The 13,885-nt window shown below is 45.2% G+C and overlaps 1 protein-coding gene across 1 annotated transcript in view; it reads right to left on the bottom strand.

Moving 5' to 3' along the window:
* Positions 1 to 13,885, bottom strand: part of PTDSS1 (phosphatidylserine synthase 1) — a 74,675-nt gene that overhangs the window by 46,080 nt on the left and 14,710 nt on the right. Inside the window, exons 2-3 of the mRNA XM_040972617.1 lie at positions 13,145 to 13,236; positions 216 to 260 (exon numbers count right to left, since the gene is read on the bottom strand). Of these exons, the coding sequence (XP_040828551.1) occupies positions 216 to 260; positions 13,145 to 13,236 (137 nt within the window). The remainder of the gene's footprint in view (positions 1 to 215; positions 261 to 13,144; positions 13,237 to 13,885) is intronic.

The raw sequence follows: 13,885 nt of genomic DNA, 5'->3' as shown, positions 1-13,885 counted from the left end.
GAAAGGCAGCAGGTGGAGCAGAAACAGTTCCCAGGTATGAGAATGTATGTCACTGTTGGTACCCCATTTTCAGTCTAAACATGTGAATAAACTTATATTATGAAACCACTAGGAAAAAAGCTGTCAAGCTTCAGCCGTACAACAGCAAAACTGCAACAATGATACACAGAAATGTTAAGAAGCTGACGACACTTTTACATCTATCGGAAACTCACCAAAAACCATTCGCCACAAGGCTGGATGGGGCCGAGTAAATGGACCTGCAGGCAGAAAACATAACATCGTTAGAATGAGCTGGCTGCAGACAGAGCAGACTACATACAAGTCAAGAGGTAACAAGAAGAAGCTGGCACTATTTCGGCCAAATAAACACTGGATGCCAAAGTCTAGGTCAAAATGTTGGACTCACACTGTTATCCACGCTGCACAATACTTCCTCCTCCCATCCCCAAGCGTTTTCTTTACAACTCAGAACACAATTTGTCAGGGAGAACAATGTGGTAACAGTGAGTGAAGCCATCAGCCTGCTGTAGGTAACACAGATGGTAGTTGCACAAGCAAAAGCTCCCAGTGGGACCAGAGCCCCAGCGGCGATGGACAGCTCAGGGAGCTAGTGAGCCTGAGACCAAACTTAACCCTAAGTGCAATGAATATACCAACATTTTATCTTCCGTTTAAAAGAAGAAGAAAGTAAGCTGGGCCTTGATACACTAAGCTGGTTTACTAGTCACTGAAGTTCCAGATGCAAATATGGAATGCCCAGCTGGAGGATATCCTGTTTGGGCTGTCTGTACCTTTTGAACTGCAATTCCTGTGCACTTGGGGAAGTTCTAGCATTAGGAGTCTCATATTCCTAAGAGAGATGCCATATCCTGTTTCCCACTCTTCTCTACAGGTAGGGCAAGGTTTTCAGTTGCACCTGTGCCACACTTGACCCCTGGAATGGAGGGCAGTACACACAGGTCTGCAATACTCCTCTTTACATCTCCCTGCCCCTGCTCTCTTCATCTGTCTCCCTCCTCTGCCTCTCTTTCCTGACCAGCAGGGACAACAGCAGGGCCCAGTGGTGGAGATCCTTAAACTAGGGTGGCACTGGGCATGGTGGCAGCGCAGTCCCATTAGAGTTCTGGCAGAAGTGACAGCTAAGCAGAGTACAAGCAGTGCTGGCTGGAGTTTCTTGTTAGACTAGTTCTGAACTGACATTTATCCCCAGAGCCACAGCCTGAGGCCTGGTGTCCCAACCCTGGTCAGAGGCTGGGAGCCACACCCACAAACTTTAAGAAGTACTTTAATGAGCAGTTGGCTTCTGCGGCCTATAACCTTGAATCTGGTCTAATGCAAACATTACATTGTAAATTTTACTCTGAAAATCATTTTAAAATCATCTATCTGCTTTTCAGATTTATTTAACTGAAAGCAGAGTTGGGGTTGGAAGGGTTGGAAAAAGAGAAAAAGAGAGATAGCATCCATCCACTGGTTCACTCCCCAAATAGTTACCACAGCTAGGGCTGGTCAAGCCAAAGCCAGAAGCTTCACGCTGGTCTCCCACTGTTCTCCCAGGAGTTGGATGAGAAGTGGAGCAGCTGGTGCAGCGGCACAGCAAGTTAATCCTCCAGCAGCACCAGCATCTCGTTCCTGTACCAGCTGCTCCACTTCTGACCCAGCAACCTGTTTATGGACTGAGAAAGCAGTGGAGTGGGCCCCTACACCCGTGGGAAACCTAGAGGAAGCCAGACAGGAGGGGATTGTTGGTGAGTTTTGGCCACAGATGAGCTGAGGCCCTGGAGTAGAGAGCCCTAGTCAAAACCCACTCCAGGCAGTGAGCACAGTGGTTAATACAGCGGGTAATCCCATATCCAGAGTGTGGGTTTGAGTCCTAGTTCTGCTTCCAATTTTGACTTCCTCCTGATGGGCACCTAGGGAGGTAGCAAGTGATGAATCAAGTACCTGGGCCCCTGCCACCCATGTAGGAGACCCGGCGTGAGTTCTACACTCCTGGCTCCTGCCTGGCCCAGCCCTGGCTGTTGCAGTTATTTGGGAAGTGAATCAGTGGATGACAAATCTCTCCTTTTGTCTCCCATTCTCTGCCTCTCCGTCTCCAAAGAAAAGAAGCCAATGCAGGCTTTGCTTTACTCATCAAATCTGCCTTTCTCGAAGGGTTGAGGCATCATAAGTACCTACCTACACTGCCTTCTCAACAGCCCTGGACTTTTTAATGTCATATTTAAGAAGTATATTCTAGAAGCATGATACCTTAAAGAAGGAGTGTTATTCACTCAGAGGGCCATCTTTACCAAAGACAGTAATATTGGTAAGAAAATATTTTTTAGGGTTTTAGCATAGCGGTTAAACTCATCACCTTGAGGGTGCTGGGATCCCATATGGGCGCTGGTTCTAATTCTGGCAGTCCCGCTTCCCATCCAGCTCCGTGCCTGTGGCCTGGGAAAGTAGTCGAGGACAGCCCAAAGCCTTGGGACCCTGCATCCACATAAGAGACCCAGAAGAAACTCCTGGCTCCTAGCTTTGGATTGGCTAAGCTCCAGCCATTGTGGCCGCTTGGGGAGTGAACAATTGGATGAAAGATCTTCCTCTGTTTCTCCTCCTCTCTGTATTTCTGACTTTCCAATAAAAATAAATAAATCTTTAAAAAAAAAAAAAAGCAAATATTTTTTAAGTCTGGGATGAGATCGACTGCTTTTTTTTTTTCTCCTATACTGTGAGCCTTGACACCTAGGTCCCCTAGGTCACCCACACACAGTGACACCAGTCTTGGTATCATATGTGAGGGTGCTAAAAATGCATGAGGAAGTGTCATGGGGCAGTTCCATGTCCCACAGCATCCACCTGCTTGACACATGAGCCATCCATACGTTTTCCTGTGGACATTCCCTGTTCTTACTTCCTTTCTCACGCCCCATGCTGCTTCCCAGCAGATTCGCCCCATTGGTGTTAGAACACTAGGTCTCCTTTGATCCCTCTGAAGATGGCTAGGGCCTCAGGATCCTCGGGAAGATTCTTTCTAGGATGGACTTCCCACAAAGATTTCCGCTTTGTTTCTGAGATGATAAAAGCTGCACGGGGGGTGGGGGGGATAGGCTTCTGGAGCAATGGCTAAGACAGTGTCTGAGGCACACCTCCCATGTCGGCATGCTTGGGCTTGTTCCTGCTTCCTGCTTTCTGTAAAAGCATGCGCACCCTGGAGGTAACAGGTGCGATGCAGGTATCTGGGTCTCTGCATTGAGGAGACCTGCATCGGGTTTCCAACTCCTGGGCATGTGGGGAATGAACCAATGATTGGGAGGTTTTTGTTCTGTTTGTTTCTCTCTGCCTCTCAAATTAAAAAAAAATTAAAATAGCTGCTTTTGTTTATTCATTTAGAGCTGCATCAAACATGATGGAACCACCATTAGATTCCTGGTGTTTTTGTTCTTGATGAGGCAGGAGAAACAGGGCAAGTGTCAGAAACAAAACGCTGATTTCTTCTGAATTGTTGCTTCCTTGTAGGGCAAATTTAAAAATTATGTCTTTCACTTCCTTTATCAGTCCCTACATCTAGAATACAAGATTTTCAATCAGATACCAGGAGCAAGCTTGACTTCACAAGCAACACCTGTGTCATCAGAAGAGCTAGCATTCACACAACAACTTCGGCTATTAGAAAAGAAGATCACTGCCAGGCTCGCATGGCAGTCATTTCTGTGAATTATTGTTTAAGAGGCTGAACTTAGAAAAAACACGGGGACTGCGTGCAACAGGTCCAACCCACTCATATTTACAGGCAGGAGGTCCCAGGCAAGTTTCTTTGTCAAGCTTCTTCATCTCTTGATGAATACGGAAGTTTAAATTCTTATAGGAACATCTTGGAACGATGAAAAAAAATGATCTCCAAATAAGTCCCCTCAAAAAAGAAATGGGGGCCCTGGTATTGTGGCATAGCTGGTAAAGCCAACACCTATGGTTCCAGCACTCCATATGAGCCCTGGTTCATGTATCAACTACTCCACTTGGGATCTAGCTCCGTGTGAATGGCCTGGGAAAAGCAGCTAACATGGCCCGATTGCTTGGGTCCGTTACTCACATGAGAAACCTGGAAAAGCTTCCTGGCTCTGGGCTTTGGTCCTGCCCAGCACTAGCCATTGTGAACATCTGGGAAGTGAATCAACAGATGGAAGATTCTCTCTCTGTAACTGTGCCTTTCAAATAAGTACAAAATTTTAAAAGAGAGATAGAGAAGAAAGAAGGAAGGAAGGAAGGAAGGAAGGAAGGAAGGAAGGAAGGAAGGAAGGAAGGAAACAGGAGGTAGAAATGAAGTAAGGGCTAGAAAATAGGAGACAATTTTTTTTTTATTTGTAAATGGTTTCGTTTGGAAATGGTTTTAAAATCAAGGACACATGAGGAGCATTACTTGGGCCCAGAGAAGGCAACAGGAGACAGAAGTTCATCAAGGAAAGTTCAGGAAAAGTGGGCTGGTATTTCTCTTCTCCTGAAACCTTAAAGAACTGCTGAGGATGGGGTGCAGTGCTGCAGCAGATCATGCTGCCACCTGGGATTCACACAGCCTGCATGAGAGCGCCTAGGATCAGGTCCTGCCTTTGCTTCCAAAACAAGCTCCTGCTAATGCTCCTGGCAGACAGTGGGTGATGGCCCAAGTACTTTCGTCCCTATCACCATGGAGATCCTGGCTCCTGGCTTCATGTGGTCCAGCCCTGGCTGTTGCAGACATTTGCAGGAGGGAAAAAATGCATGGAATATTTTCTTTCTCTCTATCTCTCTCCCTCCCTCCATTCCCTTCTCTCTTTATGTCAGACTCCATCTTTCAAGCAAATGCACAGAAAAAAAAAATTTTTTTTAAACTATTGAACAGGTTTTCTCATGCAGACAATGACATAAAGAAGACTAATGTGGTAATGACATATTCCCTGAGAGGCTGCCGTGGGCCAAGCACTAGAGGGACAGATAAAGCTGGGCTGGGCAGGCATGGTGCCAGGAAGCCCCTAGAGAGTACGCCAGAAGGGCTGCCTGTTGAAAGAAATCTCACAGCCAGCTGGAGGCTCAAACAGGTTTCTAAATTTTACTGCAGGGATGTGGAGGAGGTAGTTAAAATTACACTCACATTTGAGGATCAGTTGCTGTAACAGGACAGGGAAAATACAAACTAAGAGATCCAGAAAAGAATGGAAAAGGAGAAGGAAGACAGGCCAATGGCATGGAGAGGAAGCTGCTGTAGGCCTCTCGGTCCTCACCTTACCCTGCTCAGCCCTCTGTGCAACTCCTCAATGTTTCCAGGATGGGAGGAAGGGACCTGGGATCCTAATCCTGCCACGTACCCTGCACACGTCAGACAGGATTCTGAGGCTCAGCTCCCTTTCCATGTGATTTTTGGAGCATGTGAAGTAATCCTAGTGCCCTGTTAGCCTTCCGGACAATAAGTCATCTGTACTAGACATGTATTCCTCCAGGCATTGTGAGTTCTGGTCCTAGGGACAGGCTGCAAAAGAGATGCAAGGCCCCGTTCTAGCCCAAGACATGCAGAAAGGAACACTGGGGACTTGTAACTAAGGTTTCTTCCACTCTGGACAGCAGATACACTGCAAGAAATGGCTACTCTGCCTGCTGCATACAGGTCACCACTCCCTGTGTCGTGGTGGTGGTGCTGCCTCAAGGTCAGTAGCACAGAGAGGCTCCAGTGAAGCTCACCACGCTGGGCGTGGCAGAGGACAAAACAGGGAGACCTGGCCTGCACAGGTCACTGGGCTGCTATTACCAGCCAGCTTGGGAGCCACCCACCATCTTCAAGAACTTCTTGTTGTATAAGGAAGGATACAAGTGCCTTATTGCTAAATCGTTTGGGGATCCGTTTGCTTGTGGCCTCAAGCTTGCTTACTGTTATAAAACCCTATGGACAAAGTCAAAGCCTGTTTCGTTATTTAGATTCTGCAGAAAGAACCCTAGGGGCCTTCCTACACATGTGAGCAGAGACACCTGACACGGAACACAGATCAATCTTGTACATTAATGCAAGCTGGCAGGGAGGCCTTTACTAGGTCAGGTATAGATGAGTTGAAAACATGGCCACACATGTTTGCCTTAATTTGAGATGAAAAGTTGTTAATCTGTATATTGTAATATTATTGCAATCTCTGACAGCCTGTATCCAATGCAATAAGATAATGCATTGTAATCTATAAAACAACAATTAATGTGGGAAAAAAAAAAAACGGCCACAAGATTGGAGCAAGAGGCCTGTATCTACTAGTCTGAGAAGCTGCCGTGTGACTCAGGAGGCCCACCCAGGCCTGTGCGCTGCCATGCTACGGTGCAGTCAGACTCCCATCACCTCCAACCGGCACTTCCTGAAACCTGTGCTAACTGTGAAATGTTCCAAAACATTCTTTCATACGGAGAATACCAGGTTAACATAATGTGTTTGCCATGGCCACAGGGCTTCTGAAGACTTGCTCCGAACCTTCCTGCCCCAATACTAGAGGCTGTGAATGTCTTCCCCAGTGACTGGGTTAATTTTCCAGGAAAACAAAGACTTCTGGCTCTCCTGGGCCTGAACTTCATCGTTAGTGATGAAGCCAGGCAGCTTCTGTGCCATGTCTCTTCTCATACACAATGTGCCCTTCAGACTTTGGCCACATTGTGAGACAGCATGAGGTCCACATGCTGGAGTCACGGCACTGCCTTGGACTTCATAGTCTCACCTCTCTTTAGAAATGATCCAGTTTCAGGATTTCTCTTATAGCAACAGAAAATGAACCAACATAGCTAATTGCTGTCCAAATTCCTACCACTAGCATGCTAACCTTCCAGGGTCCTCTTCTGTTGCTATCTGGAATTTCAGTTTTGACATATTCTGACTCCTGAATGAGTAGACGGAAGGGAAGTTTCGATAAGGCAAGAATAGAGGAAGAAAAGCAGAGAATAGGAAGGTACCAATCATTTTCCAACAACAAAAGAATGATGATTCGACTCCCATCCACCAGGATCCAGGATCCAGAGCTCACTGGGCGCAAGCCAATGAAACCCCACTCCAAGGGAGTGGGGAAAAAGCTGGAAGCTGGCAGAAAGGAAGGGAAATAGGAAGAGACAGAAATTTCTTACACAGGAAGATAGGGCTGAGGCAAGGGATGAGGAACCCAATACGAGACAGGATCAGAACACCACCCAGGGAGGAAACCACAGGGGGCTGGGATCTTCACAGGAGGCTGACCAAAGTAGCTGTGTGACCTCAAGGGACAACCAAGGCATATGGGTTTCAGCTTTCTCGCCCATATTCTGAGCAGGGGGAGCCACAAGAGCTCTGTGGGCCCTCCCCACCCTGGGGAGGGAAATGCCCAGGATCACAGGACCAGGAAAAGACAAGTACAAGCCAAGCTTCCCTTTTGTCTTCCCAAGATCAAATCAAAAACCCAATCAAGGTAAGGAAAGTTTGAAGATTAGTGGACTTCATTAGGGAATACAGGGAAAACCAGCCAGAATCACACAGAACAGATAGTGCCTTTGGCATTTTAAGAACAGCATCAGGTGAGGGAGCTCCACTCCTCAGCCACTGCTAATGCTTCACTGATGAGCCAGCTGTAAAACTATGGCTACTCAGACATCTGAGAATCCCTATCCTCTTTCCCAAATAGCTCTGGATTTAGAACATCAAGCTAAAAAAAAAAAATCTTTAAAGCCACACAAAAGTAACCCTGGGAATTAATCAATTGGTGCCAAAGTCAAGGAAAATGAAGCCTTCATTAGACTGGGTGTCTTCAGGTCGAGCTTTATCCTGACGACATATATGAGTATCACCCTCTGCTTGTCTAATAGGGAGAGGAAGGGAGACATAGAACAAGGGTCAGAGGAAACTAGAAAAGAAAAATAGGAATAGAGGGCACAGACCAGTGATGGTCGTGGTATCTAGCAATGACACAGGAGTAAAGGGTCCTCAGAGGGGAGGATGGCTGAGGGCAGGGATGGCAAACAGGAACTGCCACCTGCATGGTCCCAACTCACTTTCCAAGCTGCAGACTCTCCCTGGGCTCAGGTGCCATTTAGCTGTGTGTTGATGCCTATTAAGCAATGCAGTCTACTTTACTCGGAGTTGCATCCTTAGAGTCCCTTAGTGTGGAAAGGTTTGGGGAATGTGCAGGTGATTCAAGTTTGGCCCGTATGGTAGATAACATGGCATCCTTGGAGAAGGTATGCTACATAATTTTCAAGTTCCCTTTAAACCTAAAATCCTAAGATTCTATGTGATGGGAAGGAAACGAAAGCTGGAAAATAGCATCCCCCCCAAAAAAATCTGTTAAAAATTTTTGTTGGGCCCGGCGCGGTGGCGCAAGTGGTTAAAGGTCCTCACCTTGCACGCCCGGGATCCCATATGGGCGCCGGTTCTAATCCTGGCAGCCCCGCTTCCCTTCCAGCTCCCTGCCTGTGGCCTGGGAAAGCAGTCGAGGACGGCCCAAAGCTTTGGGACCCTGCACCCACATGGGAGACCCAGAAGAGGCTCCTGGCTTCGGATCGGCATAGTATCGGCCCGTTGCGCTCACTTGGGGAGTGAATCATCGGACGGAAGATCTTCCTCTCTGTCTCTCCTCTCTGTATATCCGCCTTTCCAATGAAAAAATAATAAAAATAAATCTTTTTTAAAAAAAAAAAAAATTTTGTTTAATTTATCTGAATGAGAGAAAGACTGTGTGCGTATTCCATTTGCTGATTCACTCCCAAAATGTCCCACTAGCCAGTTGGCTAAAGCTAAAGGCTGGAACTTAACCTAGATTTCCCAAGTGGGTGACAGAAATTCAAGTACTTGAGTCATTACCACTGCCTCTGCCAGGGTGTATGTTAGTAGGAAGCTAGACTCGAGAGCCAGAGCCAGGGGCCGGTGCTGTGCTGCAGTACATTAAACCTGTGGTGCTGATCTCCAAAATAGGCACAGGTTCAAATTTTTCCTGTACTACTTCAGATCTAGCTCCTTACTTTTGCACCTGGGAAAGCATCAGAGGATGGTCCAAGTCCTTGAGCCTCTGTATTCACGTGGGAGACCTGGAAGAAGTTCCCAGCTCCTGGTATAAAACTAGTCCGGCTGTGACTAGTGTGACCATGCGGGGAGTGATCAATGCAAGATATTTCTCTCTGTCTTTCATAAAATAAGTAAATCTTTCTAAAAATGAAAAAGCTAGAGCTAGGCATCAAATGCAGATACTTCAATATAGAACAGTGTCCTAACCAAGAGGTTCAAGCTGCCAGCCCAAATATCAACTCCCCAAAAAGCTGCCTGATATTGGGGACTTATGTAACAGGGTTAATGCCCATTCATGCCATGGCTTTATACCTATGGTTCTTCTTGTCTGAACACCTCAATCACTGAGCACTATCAGAACCATCAGTTCTCACGGAAAAAAAACAACCGTCATATCTTCCTAAGATTGAAAGGTTTGCATATGTTGAAAAGCTGTCAGTGCTTAATTTAAAATCTTGAGTGGTGAGGGAGTCAAACTCATCTCCAAAGTAATGTAACTCTCCAAAATAATCCATTCTGTAAGACATTCAGAAGGACATGGTTTCACTTGGCTTTGTACGCTATCAGCACAAACCATTATGTTCTTAGAAGCATGGCAATTAATTAAGTGAAGAGGCAACTATGAGAATGGGAGAAAATCTTCACTCACAACCCTACAGATAGGGGACTAATCCAGGATTTACAAAGAGCTTCAGAAACTCAACAGCAGCAAAACAAATACACCTGCTAAGAAATGGGCAAAGGAAATAAGCAAGTATTTTACAAAAGAACAAATTCAAATGGTTACTGGACGTCAGAAAAAATACACAGGCTTCCTAGCTATTAGGGAAATAAAAATGAAAACCACATTGAGATTCCAACTAACTCCAGTGAGACTGACTTATATTCAGAACTCTATTAACAATACCTACTGGCATGAATGTGGGGGTAAAGTTACCCTACCCCAATGTTGGTGGGAGTGTAGCTAGTACAGCCACTATGGAAGTCAGTATGGAGAACACTAAAACAAACAAAAATTGATCTACCATATGACCCAGCTATCCCACTGGGAATATAGCCAAAGGGAATGAAGTCTGCATATGAGAAAGTGACCTGCAACCCTATTTACAGCAGCACAATCTACAGTATTGAAGACATGGAAACAACTCAGATGCCCGTCCAAAGAAGAACGGATAAAGAAACCATGGTGCATGTACTCCATGGAATACCACTCCACCATTAAAAAGCACGAAATTCTACTATTTGCAGCAAAATGGTCCCAAAGGAATCATTATCCTCACTGAAATAAGCCAATTCCAAAAGGACAAAATCATACGTTCTCTGATGTAAGGCAACATTCCATTCACACATGCAAAATATAAAACAAATAAACAGTAAACTTGTATACACATATATTCACATAGATGAAGTGTATAATGGAGACTAGCATACCAGGAAGTGAAGATATATTGCAGTACACATCTCCACTCCTAAATAAAAGTAGGACTCCCACCCAACGAAACTATTAAATATATCTTGACAATATGATACTAGATTTTCTATCATTGCCTATACCTACAATGCCATGATACACTTAAATAGCAGAATAGTGGATCTGTGACAATTGCTGAAGGACTCTACTTTTGTAACAATACGGGGAGAATCCTGAACTGCGAAATCGTTATATCTACCAAACTGTTTCATGGAAAATAACAACAAAGAATACAACAAAAAAGAGAATCACACACAGACATAAAAAAAATGAAATTCCACTGCCACCAGCTTGGAAAGACTGGAGGGTTTCCCACGCAATGTGTCTGGGTAGCAACCAATGGCATCCACACTGAGCTTCCCACATAACATATCTGACTCTACTACAGCAAGGGAGAACACAGAAGGCACACATCTTGTGATGTTTCTGAGTGGGGTCCATGGGGCATAACCTGTAAGAAAAGACTGAACCTTTTCAAAATAGTATTTGTGACAAATGAATACAAGAGAAAGTCTTTAAGTGTGATAGCCCAGTGGCTAAATCCTTGCATTGCATGGGTAGGGATCCCATATGAGTGATGGTTCATGTCCCAAATGCTTCACTTCCAATCCAGCTCCCTATTTGTGATCTGGGTTGGGACCCTGCACCTGCATGGGAGACCAGTGTTCAGACTGGCTCAGCTCTGGCTGTTATGGCCATTTGGGGGAGTGAATCCACAAATGAAAGCTCTTTCTCTTTTTCTCTCCTTCTCTCTGTAAATCACCCTTTCCATTAAAAATAAATTAAAAAAAAAAAAGTAAGCCATAGTTATTCATGGAGAAGAAAGAATATATTCTTGGGAAAAAGAACTGAAAAAAAGAAAAAAAAAAAAAAAAAGCACCTTAGATAAGGGATAATCCAAAGGAGAAGAAGGAATCCTGAGCATGGCAGAATTTCAAATTTGTAAATTAAACCTTTGCCTCACTCCCTGGACAATCACCACAGGTGGGGGAGGTGTCAATTCACAGTAATAACTGCTGATTTTTTTTCCCTAATGGTAAAAATATTCCCCAATGCATCATCAGCAAAGTTAGCCATACTAAAAGGCCACAGGGGAAGACAAATAATTTAAGTAATACTCATTATAGCATCAACTATGCCCTTAGCCAAAGGGAGTAGTAACTCAGAAATAATTGGGTATTTTGTGATTCAGCTGATGTAACGATAACAGCCACAGGAAGGACAATGGCTGACGCTGGCTGAGAGCTCCCACTTCATCAGTCACTGTTCATGAGTGAAATGGTTTCCTTGTGCTGCTAGTATGGCCCCCGGAATGGTGATGGTGTGATGACAGAACATTTAAGAAGTGGGACCTAGAGGAAGGTCCCAGGAGGGCCTGCTGCCCCTCTCACAGAAGGAAGTAATGTAAAGTAAAAGACCAGCCACTCCTTAGTCTCTCCACCTTCCTATGTCTCAATGGGACGGTGTGTTCACTCACTCACTCTCTCTTTCTCTCTGACACGTCTCCTGCCACAGTGCCATATGCCCTGACTGGGTGTAGCCCAGAGGGACCTAGGAGAGCCAGCATCACAGTGCTTGGACATTTAGCCTCCCAAACGATGAGTGGCATAGAACTGTTTTCTAAAAAAGTACTTACCCTTGGACATCCCCTTATAGCCCTGGAAACAGACTAATACACAGCATTTAATACGGAACAATGTCATTAACCCTTACAACAGAACCTGTCTGCTCTCTCCACAAGATAGAAGGGAAGTGCTCTTAGGGAGCTGGTGCGGGGAATGGGGCACGACAAGGGAGGTGCTTCCCCAGGTCCACAGAGCTAGAAAGTAACAGAATGGGCAGGCCATCTTTGTGTCATTGACCACTGAACAACATTCAACACTTAAAAAAAAATTATGCATTTGTTTGAGAGGTAGAAAGAGAAAGAGGGAGAAGATGACAGAGAGACAGAGACAGAGAGAGGTGGGCGGGGAGAGAGCAAATATTCCCATCCAGGATTTGTTCCCCAAAAGGCTGCAATAGTTCGTGCTTGGATATAACAAAACTAGGAGCCAGGAACTTCAGCCAGCTTTCCCATGTGGGTGGCAGGGGCCATTTCCACTACCTTCTCAGTGTTCACATGTCGAGAGACTCAAACCTAGGTATTCTACTGTAAAAATTAGACCTCTTTTTTTGTTTCTTAAGATTTTTTTATTTGAAAGACTGATAGAGAGGAAGGGAGAAACAGTGAAGAAAGATCTCTTATCTGCTGGTTCACTTCCCAAATGCCAAAGCAGCCAAGGTTGAACCAGGCCAAAGTCAGGAAGTCCAATATTATATCTGGATTTCACATACGGGTGTTGGGACTCAAGTACCTGAGCAACAACAAGTATCCTCTGTTGTTTTCAGGTATATTGCCAGGAAATCAGAGAGGAAGTAGAGGAGTTGACACTCTAACTAGCACTCCAACATGGGAAGCATGGGAAGTAGGCATCCCAAGGCCTAACCCTTTGCTCCACAATACTGGCCCTGGATTTGACAATTTTAATCGCTAGGCTAAACACCTGCCCCCCTGGTTATTCTGCCTTCCAGAATGTTCTTCCAGATGATTTGTATCTCAAAACCAAGAAAGGGCACAATGTACTGGAAAAAATCCGAGAACACGTCATCACATCACTTACCATTGGGGAAAGCTAACACGCTGATGATAAGAAAGAAGAAAACAACAGAGAGGATGCCCCTCCAGATGTTGTCCTCTGGAACAGAATCATCCCTGAAAAGAGGAAAAGAGAAACAACACTGAGTTTTTGCTTTTAGATACACATAGTAAACCCCAAGGAGCAGAGGAGCCACACCGAGACTGGAACATTAATTTTGCAGAATAAAGTCATTATATTCATGCCTTTCTACATACCAACATTTCCTAAAGTCTCCCAAGAAAGTCCTGTGCTTAGGAGGAATCACAGTTGCAAACCTTGCACACAAACATGTATTCTTCTCTTCTGACAGGAACTTCGGAACTGCTGTTCTTTAAATAATCCAAAGTTTAGGATTACTTTAGAGCGATGTTTGGTTTTGAAAATAACTAAGAATGTAGTGCCTGGAGCAATAGCCTAGCAGCTAAAGTCCTTGCCTTGAACGTGCCAGGATCCCATATAGGCGCTGGTTTTAATCCTGGCGGCCTCACTTCCCATCCGGCCCCCTGCTTGTGGCCTGGGAAAGCAGTTGAGGACGGTCCAAAGCCTTGGGACCCTGCACCCACGAGGGAGACCCAGAGAAGACTCCTGGCTCCTGGCTTTGGAATGGCTCAGCTCTGGCTGTTGAGGTCACTTGGGGAGTGAATCAGCGGACAGAAAATCTTTTTCTCTGTTTCTCCTCCTCTCTATATATCTGACTTTGCAATAAAAATAAATAAATGTTAA

The sequence above is a fragment of the Ochotona curzoniae genome, unplaced genomic scaffold (assembly GCF_017591425.1).
Source record: "Ochotona curzoniae isolate NIBS_2020 unplaced genomic scaffold, NIBS_Ocur_1.0 contig_2318, whole genome shotgun sequence".
In the NCBI taxonomy this organism is placed as follows: Eukaryota; Metazoa; Chordata; class Mammalia; order Lagomorpha; family Ochotonidae; genus Ochotona; species Ochotona curzoniae.
Note: the sequence above shows the minus strand (reverse complement) of the source record. Positions and strands in the feature narration are given on the sequence as shown.